Here is a 13564-nt window from a genome sequence, read left to right as displayed (position 1 = left end):
AATATGCATTAGTATTCTTAACTTCCAATTAATTATACCTGGTCTTCTACTTTCAAACTATTGTTCAAGAACAAAATCTGATTAAAAACAACACAGAATATACAGCACTCACCTTGGAAATACTGTCCATATCTCCTGAGCCTGAAACAAAATATAAAAATAAAGCCTTTATTAGGTAGGATTTCATTTATAAATTAAACACTCCTTTAATTTAAATAAGTGAAGTATATTATATGTATTTTCTAGTGTATAGCTCCTGAGTTTTTAAATCTGAAAAAATTCCTCTTTTTTTATGCAGTATAGTGAATCAGTACCATCTGATGGAAAATGCAAGGAGTTCTTTCTTTAGTTCCCAATCATTTTTTTTATGGAAGCATGAAGAAAACTGTTGTTATCATAGAACCTGAATGTGAAATTCTAGAAAGACCATTTATATACCCTACCCAATTAAAAATATAAAATGTATATATAACATATAGATATCTACATATATTTTTTGAAAATGATGCTGTAAATCTGATAAAATATAAAATGAACACTTGCAACAATGTTTGACAATATTTTAAACCATACTTTACTATAATAACCAAAAGCTAAGTATTAATATTAAAAAGTTGATAGCAATGAATATTCATGACAATTCTTCAAAATTAAAAATGTCTTTAAGGCCGGGCGCGGTGGCTCAAGCCTGTAATCCCAGCACTTTGGGAGGCCGAGACGGGCGGATCACGAGGTCAGGAGATCGAGACCATCCTGGCTAACACGGTGAAACCCCGTCTCTACTAAAAAAAATACGAAAAAAAACTAGCCGGGCGCGGTGGCAGGCGCCTGTAGTCCCAGCTACTCAGGAGGCTGAGGCAGGAGAATGGCGGGAACCCGGGAGGCGGAGCTTGCAGTCAGCTGAGATCCGGCCACTGCACTCCAGCCTGGGCGACAGAGCGAGACTCCGTCTCAAAAAAAAAAAAAAAAAAAAAAAAGTCTTTAAATATTATATTTTTATTTTGATCCTTGGAAGAAATAAAACAATCAATATTATTTTCTTTTCTTATGTAAGAAATAGAGACTGGGCACAGTGGCTCAGGTCTGTAATCCTAGCACTTTGGGAGGCCAAGGTGGGTGGATCATTTGAGGTCCGGAGTTCGAAATGACCCTGGCCAAACATGGTGAAACCGCACCTCTACTAAAAATACAAAAATTAGCTGGGCATGGTGGCGGGCCCCTGTAGTCCCAGCTACTCGGGAGGTTGAGGCGGGAAATTCATTTGAACCTGGGAGGCGGAAGTTGCAGTGAGCCGAGATCACGCCACTGCACTTCAGTGTACGTGACAGAATGAGACTGTCTCAAAAAAAATAAAAAAGAGAAATAGAATCATACATTAGGTAACAGAACAATAATCAGATCTTTGCCACAATATTAACTTTATTTTAAACAATTTTACTTCTGACAATTTTCCTAGCATAAAAATAATATAACATTTTAGTGGCACAGCATCAGTCAGCATTACTAATAAAGCTAGGCCTTATTAACCTAAGTTGCAAATAAACAGACATAATAAATGATTAAATACTGAATGCATATATGCAATCATATATATGTGTATATATAATATGTACAGTAATGTTCATTATAGAAAGCAATGAGCCAGTTGCCAAGCATAGGTAAAAATATTCTGAAAATTATATTCTGGTGACTAAGATAACGAGAGCCTTTTAACTATACCAAATATCTTTTTGTGAATAGTTCTACAAATAACAATATTGCAAAGTGAATTATTTTGCAATAAATTGGAAAATAAAATCCAAGAATGGTGCTGTCCAACAGAATTTTGTGCAATAACGGAAATGTTTCTCTGTGATGTTCATTAAGGTAGTTATTAGCTACAAGTGGCTGCTGTGTACCTGATATGTGGCAGTGCAAATGAAGAACTGAATTTTAAAATTTTCTTAATTTAAAATCAAATAGTCACACATGGCTAGTGGCTAATGCAATTGGACAGTGCAAATCAAGACTTTGCAATCTAGGCAAAATAAGTACGAATTCTTAAAAGCTCAAAAGTCTCTTAGTGTACTGCAAATAATTTCTTGATTATTGATTTTCCAAGTATCAGAGGGAGGCATTTCCTGACCTTAGGTGGGGAAGCGAAATCTGTATATAACCTAAATTACTCATGAACATATTTTTTCCAACTCAAGTAAAAGATGAACGTTTTCCAAAAGAAAAAAAAATCATAACTCTCACCCCCATTGTCAACTTTTAAATTAGTTTATGGTCATGTTACTTAAACATATACGAACATAAAAAGTGTTTTTTTTTTGGTTTGTTTTGCATTTAACTTATGTGAATGCAAAACAAATATAACTATAGTGTGTGGTATGACCCAGTCAATTTTGCAACACTTGTCTGTATTTCTCACTAGTGTTAGAGTTTTCATTCACCTTGTAGCTATTTAGATTCACATGGTAAGAAGGCATCATTTATAAAGTATGTTTTCTTTTTCTTTTTGAGACGGAGTTTTGCTCTTGTCACCCAGGCTGGAGTGCAATGGAGCAATCTCGGTTCACTGCAACCTCCGCCTCCTGGGTTCAAGCGATTCTCCACCTTACCCTCTCGAGTAACTGGGATTACACGCACCCGGCATCCTGTCCAGCTAATTTTTTTTTTTTTTTTTTCTTTTTGAGACAGAGTCTTGCTCTATCACCCAGGCGGGACTGCAGTGGTGCGATCTCGGCTCACTGCAAGCTCTGCCTCCCGGGTTCACACCATTCTCCTGCCTCAGCCTCCTGAGTAGCTGGGACTACAGGCACTCACTACTGTGCCTGGCTAATTTTTTGTATTTTTAGTAGAGACGGGGTTTCACCGTGTTAGCCAGGATGGTCTCCATCTCCTGACCTCGTGATCCGCCCGTCTCGGCCTCCCAAAGTGCTGGGATTACAGATGTGAGCCATGGCGCCTGGCCTATAAAGTATGTTTTCAACCATCAGTCACATACTTGAAATGGTCTTTACCACGAAGACAATGTAGGCAGTGTTCTCTTAAAAGAGAATCATTGAAATTATCCAGAATATGAATAACAATTTTATGTTAAAAAGGAGGCAAACATAAAAATTCAAAAACAAAATTAAGAAATTCTTGGAGAGAACTGAAGTTCTTCTGAGACTGTGTCCATAGAACTCTAGAGACAAAACAACAACAACAACAACAACAACAACAACAACAACAACAACAAAACAGCTGCAAGAATACTGCAGCCTTCTGGGTTGGGCAAGCATGACACGTGCCCACAGCAGCAATGTCTCCTTTTATGGTGAGACATGAGATTTCTATAGGTTAAAGTAAATAACTGTGATTATGAACTAGAACAATTCTCACACTTCTGATCTTCAAGTGATCTATAGTTATAACCAATAAAATGTTGATTAAACTATCTGTTTGAGGTAAAAGCTGAAGTGTTTAAAAATGAGTATCTGGCTATGGAAGAACTTTGGAAACTGTAATATCCACTATGTAGAATTAAGGTTTTCTTCTGAATTTATTCTAAACATCAAATTGAAAAGCCTTACCTAAAGAGCCATTCATGTGATGTGACTCCATTCCTCCTAATCCACCCATGGGACCATCTGACCCAGGGCCCATTGGAAACTATTTTAAAAATGAAGAAAATCACTGTAATCACATTGAAAACAATGGCTTATCTCAATTTTACAATATATTTAACATTACAAGACACTGCCACAACTTATTTTTACTTTCAAGCTATGGAGATCTTTTACTTGATGTTTTTCAGCCTTGTGGATTCTCTAACTGGACTGTTCACCTCTCTCATATCATTTTCTCTGTGTTCCACATATAGATGTTTAGCTTAATCCTCAATCGTCTCCAAATTTTTCTTCTTCAGATATACTCAGAAACTGTATAAATTCCAGTGCAAAGCAGAAGATAAGCATTTTCCTCTATGATATTGACAAATTTTCTATTGAAAACCAAAAGTGGTTCTTAAGAAGCTGTTAAGGATATTGGCTTATTAATAAGAAAAATTCAATGTCATTATGACAACATTAACATTTTTCTTAGCAGGCAATCTGTCTTTGTTTAAATGGACATAATAAATAATTTCATCTTATAGGTTAAATACATTTCACTCCTTGGGGATGGCTGAATATAGCTAATTCTTCTTGGCAGTCTCAACCATGTTACTTCAATGACACTCAGACGTTCCACGGCAATTCTGCTTCACATTTTTTAAAGTAGTGGAATTCTTTTCTTCTTTCCTTTCTTTTCAGGTGAAATCTTACATTAGAAGCCTAGTACAAAACAGGTGTGCTATGATGGGGTTGGTGATAGAGAACCCACGGCCCGCCCACTCAGTCTTCCTCTCATCTCTTTAGAACACTGAGGAAACCTGGAGCCCAGTTCAAAGACAAGTTACCTATGATTACCTTACACTTACAGGTAAGACAGCCCACTGAAAACACTTTCTCTTCAAATTTCCCATGCCAAAAGCATTTTTACCATGTTGTATGGTGCAGAATATTGACTATGGTGTGTGGATGGAGTGGTGGTGGTGAGTAATCATGAAGGCTTTTAGGGAGAAATAACTGCCTTTGGCAGGCAACCCTGTACTTCACCACCTCCGTGTGGGAATAAAATGGCCTTCTATCACTGTGGGCAATACAAACCACATGCTTATAACATTCCCCAAGAGAATGCCAATTTTGCTTGGTAAAATTGAGTATCTAAAAGCACACAGGCTGGTGTTCAGTAAACAAATTGGAATATGTATGCCTCACTGATGTAAGACATATATAAGCCAAATAAATTGATTTAAACTTATTGCTATTATTTAGCTTTTATCAAAAGCATAGTTTAGATATGGGTTGAGAAACTGGTGCTGGTAGGCCTAGTAGACTGCGAACTTTTATCTGGCTCCTACAGTGTTCTAAAAGATGCTAAAACTATAGGTATATATATTTGGTCAGTTTAGCATATAACATATATATCTTCTGATTTTTCTTTGATTTCTGCTACCCTATATACACATGTATATGTGTATTAACTATAATCTGTTATAAATATTTTTGTAAACATGTAGGCCTTATAGATAAATAAAATGTTTTCCTGTGAGCTTCTGTGGAAAAATCACAACCATACGCTTTATTAAGAACACCCAAGTTCTTCCTGTAATAACTGCTTTAGCTCCATATTTAAACTCTAGATTTCATATTCTTAAAAAAACAAGCATAACCAATTTCCTCCTTTATTTTCAAGTTTATCAGGACAAAAAAGATCACAATGAAAAAGCTTAGTGATGCTAAAAATGAGGTTAATATAAATGATTATATATAACCTGTCATTTTCAAGTAGTATATATCATTATTTACAATAAAATAAGATGAAACTAACGTATAATTACTTTTAAATTATATTGATATAAAGTCTCTGTTATATATGTGTACTATTTTTTTAACCCAGCTCAGAGAAAAGAATTTGACTTTTTGAATATCTAATAAGCTCTTGGATAATAAAATATAAAGTTTAAACAACATACAGGACATGGAATGCACTCAGAGTTTGAAAGTCTTCAAATATATTCCAAAAATTTAAAAAATTCATATTTACATTAGGTCTGTTAGGTCCAGGAGGTACTGCATTCATTAAAGTATACATGTTATCGCCAGAGTTGGTTGAATCTGAAACAAAATATTACTTAATTAAAATATTTCTTCAGAATCTATACCCAATTCATCACAAAGTAACGATCAAAGATGGTTTGCATACATACACCTCTCTATATAAGCTGCAACACTTGAAACTGTCATTACTAAAAACAAACACCCAGTCATTTTCTGACCCCAAAATTATCATTCTGAGGCCATAAATTAGGTATGAGGAATAATCACTTCAATAATTAATGTAAAAGGAATATTAGAAATTTTAAAAATTACAGTAAAGTTTTTCTTTTAAAAAAAGATACTTCTTCACTTCAAGCAATTATATGTGTGTGTATGTGTGTATATATAATATATAATATCTCTTAAAATTCAGATTCAGTCGCTTTTCAGTTTTATTTCCTTAAGTTTCCTATATACAAATTTAAAAAACAGCTTTTTTACTTAATAATTAGTGAAAACTGGTGGACTATCGTGGCTTAATTCCAAAAGAAAAAGATTAGAGTAAGCATATACAATTAGAATAATGTAATTCTCTTGCTTGAACTAAAAGCCAGCTTCTTCCAGCAAAATTTCTGATGAAATGTTTTCACTCACTTTATTTTTGATTTATTGTAGTAAAAATATCTGTACTACATATCCATATAAATATATGTAACATTGTGCAGTATTTAAAAAATTTATTTTTCATGCCTGTTAGCTAATTCTAATTAAGTCTCTGAGCACACATGTTTTTATAATATAAAACCTAGAGTGAAAGGCTAAATATTTTACACTGAGAAAATATAAATGATACATTATGGTGTTCTATGTTTCCATATTATATAATTTTCTTAAATATAATGTAGTAGGCCTATTTTATTTTGTTTTTTAGAGGGAGTTTTGCTCTATTGCCCAGGCTGGAGTGCAGTGGCATGATCTTGGCTCACTGCAACCTCTGCCTCCCGGGTTCAAGCGATTCTCTTGCCTCAGCCTCCCATGTAGCTGGGACTACAGGTGCGTGCCACCACATCCGGCTGATTTTTTGTACTTTTAGTAGAGACGGGGTTTCACTGTGTTAGCTAGGAGGGTCTTGGTCTCCTGACCCTGTGATCTGTCCATCTCGGCCTCCCAAAGTGCTGGGATTACAGGCATGGGCCACTGCGCCTGGCCAGTAGGCCCATTTTGAGAAAAAGATGTGTTTAAAATTTTTGTGCTGATTCGAGACAGAAGGTAAGTAGCATTTACTTTCTCATGGCAGTAACCATAGAGTGGCAATTACTTTTCCTTTTACTGTGTGATTACTCATTAGACATTAATAAGTTTATTATTTTAGTGTGCACTACTTACAGAGTAGGTCTCATGTCATTTATTGGTTGGCTGTCAACAATGACCCATAAATCTAAATACTGTATTTTACTTCTATTTGAATACAACATAATGTTGAAAAAGTTGGAGTGCCCACCTCAGGTTGACCCTATTTGTTTATTCTAAGGAAGTTCCCAACCTACTTTTGTGGCCTTAACTGTTTTTACATCCTTGTGTGTGCTGTATTCCTGTCAACCCAGGCTACTGGTTTTTTCCTGCAGGTGACCAACCTTTCCACCTCCATGATTTTGTTCTTTCTTCCTCCAAACAGCCCAGTCTCTACACACTGCAATTCTACTCACTGCTGAAGGGCTATCTCAAATGTTATATGTTCTGTGAGGTTTTTTTCCTGGTAGTTGCAAGTGCATGAGTGCTCCCCTCCCACTGAGTTCTGCCTTCCATTATAGGAATATTTTACTGCTTTATTCTTTCCTCCTGCTTCCAACTAGGATATAATAAGCTCATAGAGAGAAGGAAAGGGACCATGCCTTACTCATCTTGTGTACTAAAGACAGTAAGTACTGCTAACTTAAATTTAACTGTTGGATCACACACACGGTTAACTTAAAAAAATCTTGGATTGCTTTTTAAACATAGGAAATCTTCAAATGGGTTTTCAACTGTATTGGCCTTACTCTTGGTGAAAGGAAGATGGGTTATGTATTTTAAATATGCAGAAAGAAAAGAAATTTATCATTTTAAAGACTAATCAAGAATATAATTTCATCTGCTACAGAAAAAATTTGAGAGGGATAAGATTGGCATTTATGGCCGGGCGAGGTGGCTCACACCTGTAATCCCAGCACTTTGGGAAGCCAAGGCAGGTTGAATCACTTGAAGTTGGGAGTTCCAGACCAGCCTGGCCAACATGGTGAAACCCTGTCTCTACTAAAAATACAAAAATTAGCCAGGTATGGTGGTACACGCCTGTAATCCCAGCTACTCGGGAGGCTGCAGCAGGAGAATCGCTTGAATCCGGGAGGCTGAGGTTACAGTGAGCTGAGATTGTTCCACTGCACTCCAGCCTGAGTGACAGAGACTCTGTCTCAACAAAGAAAAAAATATGTGTGTGTATATATATATATATGTGTGTGTGTGTATATATATGTATGTATGTGTGTATATATATTTACTGGAAAATGTCTGACTTCTTTTTATGTACAGAAAAACTTTACAATAAAGTGGACCTCCTGGGACCTCTTTTCTTGTGGGTGGGGTGCTGGCTGAGTATTATAGGAGTGACTGTGACACAGGATGAACACATAAAAGAGTACGCAAAAAGACTAGGGACATGTACTTGTGGCAATTTCTGGTTTGAAAGGAAGATGTAGTAAGATTACTTATTGCCTGCAATGTTCAGTGTTGCTCCAAAAACATTTTTTTAGTCTTGTAGTGAAGCATTTATTATTCACATGCTACCTTCATAAATTAAACATTAACTTCACCATGTAAGAATGTAAATATGGGCAAAATGATCAGGTGATATAATTCTATCTTCAATGAATTGTATCATTTTCAAGAAGATGCCATCAGGACACAGACCATTAAACATCCAAGGAGTTAGTGAAGCAAAGTAAAATTTTGTATTAATTATCAAGTTCATGATTTTTCTAAATTAAAAGGGCTCAAAATTAAAAATTTTTATTGGTATGATCAATGATACTGAATTTCAAGCTTCCATCTTAATTTCAACAAGCCAGTTAAAAACATATGAGTTTAACAGTAAAACATCATAATCGAACATATTTTATAATTATTAATATTCCCCATCTACTTAATCATCCCAAATAATAACTGATAGAGTTTTAGCCTATTTCTTTGTTTTCTACTTTATAGATTTGTGTTATAGTTTCAAATGAAACTGTGATTATATTGCTGAATCATGAGATTTTATTTTTCCATGTCATTACAAATTTTTGATAATAATAATAATGGCTCTATTATACTCCATCTTACACCTTAAACATTAATTTAATAGTTCCACTAAAATTGAATTAGGCATGAAGTTTGTGTCTACTGTTTTATTCTTGAGTATAACAAATAAACATTCTTCTACATAAATCTTGGGTTGTATCTCTGTCTAATTTGTAGTATTAGAATTATGGAGTCACATGGTATGAACCTTTTCATGGCTCTTGACACATTTTATCATAGCACTTTCTAAGAGAGGTGTGCCAATTTAGTCTTCTACTGTTAACAACCTCAAGACACATTTAATAGTCTGTGTTAAAGTCTCAAAAATAAAGGATAAAATTATTTAATTATATAAAATGATTATGAAAACATTGATGTTTCAGTTTAGAAGCTAAAAAACTTTTATTATTACACAGTGAATTTACTAGCTGACTAATAAATACTTATAGACATGTAGGGTAAATAATACTGTAAGTACGTCTTCATCCTTCTTTCATCTTAGTAAGATAATAGATCTCATGACTCTGATTTGGCATTTGAAACCTAATGAATCCATGTATTTAATGTTTTATTTATTCAGAAATTTTCTAAATTCTAGAATATTTGGATAGTTTTCTCAGTCTCAATAAATCTTTAAGTTTGACACATTTTTGGGCAATTTGTATAGATCAGCAGTTTTCATCCTGATTAAATCTGACACCCACACACCATAGGAATTTTCTAAATGCTTAACTGGATAATAGTTATTTAAAATAACACTATATTTCTTCCTACCCTGCTGCCTCTACTCCTTTAACCATCATGACAACATGACTACTACTACCTTTATTTCATGCACAATTTCTATAGTCTGTGATTTTATTCTAATAATCAAATACCCATGTGGCTAGTTTGATTACAATACCTGCTGGACTAGGCATGATGGGTGTTCCTGGTGGCCCTCCACCTCCTGGAGGACCCTAAATAATTACACAAAATTTCAGTAAAAATAAGGCATTGCATAAGAAAAAACAGAAGTTAGACTTATATCTATAATAATCCAATTTGAAAATAAGAACAGAAGTACATTTTCTCTATAATTTATTTTCTTTGAATGCACAATCATTTAAATATTCTACAAAACATAATTTAGCTTAAATATGTTGAGATTGTTTTGACAAATTTCCAAAAACAATGAGCCTGTAACATTAATTCATTATTCATGACTTAATTATATCAGTTACAATGAAGTTAAGAAGAAACCATTCAACAGGGCCTTTAAAAATCCATACAACAGAAATAATTCATATGTATTTTTAGTTTTATAGGAAACTAAAATGATATTGACTTAGAAAATATCTTTAAAAATGAAGATATCTGCTTATTGATTCATATTTTTAAAAAAATGCACAGATGTCATTTCTTTCTTCTGTCAGCATCAATTGCAATGTTTCTGGAGCACTGTACCTTCCACTATCACATCAATTAGAAATGAAAGGCAAAGTTGACTAATGCTGTGGGTTACTGAGGCTGTAGCTACACAATCAAACTGAAATGGAGATTAGGTAATTCTAAAGTTAATTCAATAATTTCACATAACCAAAATAGATAAGTCAGGCAATGGGTTTTAGGCTTTTTCAGATGCTCTATATACAGCAATCAAATTAACTTTTAAATGGCAAAATTTTAACTTCATTCTGAAGGAACAGATACAGCCTGCCAATTATTTCAGATGTGATTGGGCACATTCAGGGTGGTATGGCTATAGATCTGCCGATTATTTCAAATAATATCTGTATTTGCACAACTTAAAATTTATTTTAAATAAATGTCTATAATTTCATAAAATGATGTATCAGCCTTATTCATTAGTGACTTTAAGAAAAAATAGGTTTTATACAAATTTTCTTACTTTCATTTTTATTTCATAGAAAATGCAAAGAAAGACTTGCTTAATTTTATAGCTTACATGAACACTGAACACTAAGTTCACAGGTCCAAAGCAGTGTGTGCTTTTCACTATGTTAATAAAACACTATTTCCATGGAGAGTGAAATGCTCACTGATTTTCTTCTTATGAATTCCTTTTTTCCCCTCCACCTAGCCACCACTTCTGAACATTTCTGTAGGAAAGATTTCCCTTGTTATCATTTTATCCTTGTTTCCCTGTTAGGCGTTTCCCTCTAAATGGTGTAACATATTTTCCTCTATGTTGACCTTGAGATGTGGCTAGGATCATAATGTGATGATGATTAAAAGGTCACTTGTAAGCTCAGGAGGCCATACAAAACTTGTTAATTTGGCTTCACACTGATATGAATTTTTGGAAACTTTTAATGTGTACTAAATAGTAATAATGATAAAAATAAGTGTTCTCAATTTCAAAGAATGACCAAAAAATGAAATGATTCCTCTAAATTATTAGTCACTATTCTGCCGTCTAATTCATTTGTGATTGGGGGAAAGTTTAATGTCTTAGACACTATGTGTGGTGCATAGGGTTGCATGGGGGTGTAGATTATTCTCCAGGAGAACTGCAATTTCAAGCATATTATTGTGTAACTGGGGATTACTCTCTTCATGATTGGACAGAGTGTATTGTACTGGTTTTCAGAAACATATGCTGAAGTAAAACACAGTACTCAGGGCAATTCTGGCCAGATTGATAACTGTTTCACTAATGAACATCAACATATGTACTGAGGTTGGCAGATGAAACAACTCAAGATGTTCACTTCTTGGCCAATACACAGGGGTCTTCTTAACATCTGGACAACTATTTCATTGCCCAAATAAAATGTAACATCAATTCTTATGAGCAAACAAACCCAAATGTACTTACTACGTAATTCCCAGGAGATGCTGAGGAGTATGGTATCTGGAACACGAATAGGACAAAAAAATTTTTGATTCATGTAGCAATATGGACACTGACCTAAAATGAATTTATTTCATGATTTTTTTGTCAAGTTTTAAAATGTATCACAAAGCATAGTAAAGGATAAAAAAATTTATATCTGTTTAAGTACTGGAAAACTGAATAATAATAACTTGGATTTACACAAAAGAAGATAGATTTTAGTCAAGAGGATTTTAGACACAATAACTGCTTTAAGTTACATTGGTTTCAGGTAAGTTGTACACATTGCATGATACTAATTACTTATTCTGTAAGTAGAAATATATATATATATTTGTGTACATAAAAAATGGGAAACCAGAATTTTTCAAATCAGTAGTCTTTACACACACAATTTCTAAGCTATGTACTTTTTTTTTTTTTTTTTTAAGACAAGTTCAGGCTACTACATTCATGCAGTATGGGTCAATACTTGATAAACAGCCCTTACCACTTCTCCATCCTTTTCTAATTAGATACTAGAAAACAATATAATAAATGCAAAAAAAAAGTTTGTTAATACGAGTCTCCAAAGACTATTAATTTGTGGGGATCAGATGTGGGTAACGAACTCCCTCTTTCTCTTCAAATCAAGCTTTTCACCAAGCTCTTTTCTAGAGATGATAAGGTATTAATACCACATTGCTGTGATAATTTAAGAAATGAAAAACCAGAAAACCTATGTTTAAAAGTAAGCCCTTGAGTGTGTATATTAATAGTGAAAGTTAAATCCAAATATTTTCTTTTTTCACACAAGCTTACTAACTCACTTGCATGAAGATGCTGTACATCTATAACAGATATTTTTGTCTTATTCTGAAGAACACCAATAGATTACTCTCTACTTGAAGTCAGACGGCCAGGGCCAGAACAGGACCCTTAGAGTAGTGAAAAGATTAGTGCTTGTACTATTCTAAACCCTCTATCCCAATACCTGCCATATAATTAAACATAAAAATAATATGAAACCATAAAGTAAGTATAAGGAAGTACAACCAAGTTGTGATTTCCTCTTGATAAATAATTACTTGATTTTTTGGAAATATTTAATATTAAGTTATTTTAAAAGCTTTTCTCCTCCGTATTTGGTGTTCCTGCTTTGCCTTAAGCACAGAACACATATCCCCGAGGCCCTGCTTGGTCTGCCTATGAGTAATTCAGCACTGCAGATGGCCACTGATAGAATGCCCAGCATTACTAGGGATGAGAATTAATTCTGCTGAGTACCGAGATTTTTTTAAGGCAGTAAACGTTTACTTCATTTAGTGAATGAATACAACTTTGCTCTCTTGGGTCCCCTTCAGTTCATTATCTACCTACCATTCATCCTCTGCTTCTTATTTTTTTGGGAGGGGACAAGGTCTTTTTTGTCACCCAGGCTGGAGTGCAATGGGACAAACACGGCTCAATGCAGTCTCGACTTCCTGAGCTCAAGAAATCCTCCTACTTTGGCCCCACAAGTAGTTGGGACTAAGGCGTGCTCCACCGCGCCTGGCTAATTTTTAATTTTTTGTAGAGATGCAGTTTTTCTATGTTGCCCACGCTGGTCTCAAACTCCTGAGCCAAACGATTCACCTGCCTTGACCTCCCAAAGTGTCAGGATTATAGGTGTGAGCCGCTGTGCCGGGCCTACTTCTCCTTATTTACATGTGAATCTGCCTTTTCCAAATCACCAATTTATCTATTGGCTCTTGGGACCAATTTCATCTCTCTCTGTTTTTAGCACTTGGCTCATGTTCTTCTGTCACTCTACATTGCC

The 13564-nt window shown here is 34.5% G+C and overlaps 1 protein-coding gene across 8 annotated transcripts in view; it reads right to left on the bottom strand.

Moving 5' to 3' along the window:
* The window catches only part of SSBP2 (single stranded DNA binding protein 2), a 336738-nt gene that overhangs the window by 22210 nt on the left and 300964 nt on the right, over positions 1 to 13564 (bottom strand). For all 8 annotated transcript variants that reach the window (XM_033179240.1, XM_033179242.1, XM_033179238.1 and 5 more), the window contains 5 exons: positions 11749 to 11784; positions 9832 to 9886; positions 5617 to 5687; positions 3561 to 3639; positions 113 to 141 (listed from right to left, as the gene is read on the bottom strand). In XM_033179240.1, coding sequence (XP_033035131.1) covers positions 113 to 141; positions 3561 to 3639; positions 5617 to 5687; positions 9832 to 9886; positions 11749 to 11784 — 270 coding nt within the window. The remainder of the gene's footprint in view (positions 1 to 112; positions 142 to 3560; positions 3640 to 5616; positions 5688 to 9831; positions 9887 to 11748; positions 11785 to 13564) is intronic.

This window comes from Trachypithecus francoisi, unplaced genomic scaffold (assembly GCF_009764315.1).
Source record: "Trachypithecus francoisi isolate TF-2019V2 unplaced genomic scaffold, Tfra_2.0 Lachesis_group2, whole genome shotgun sequence".
NCBI lineage: Eukaryota > Metazoa > Chordata > Mammalia > Primates > Cercopithecidae > Trachypithecus > Trachypithecus francoisi.
Note: the sequence above shows the minus strand (reverse complement) of the source record. Positions and strands in the feature narration are given on the sequence as shown.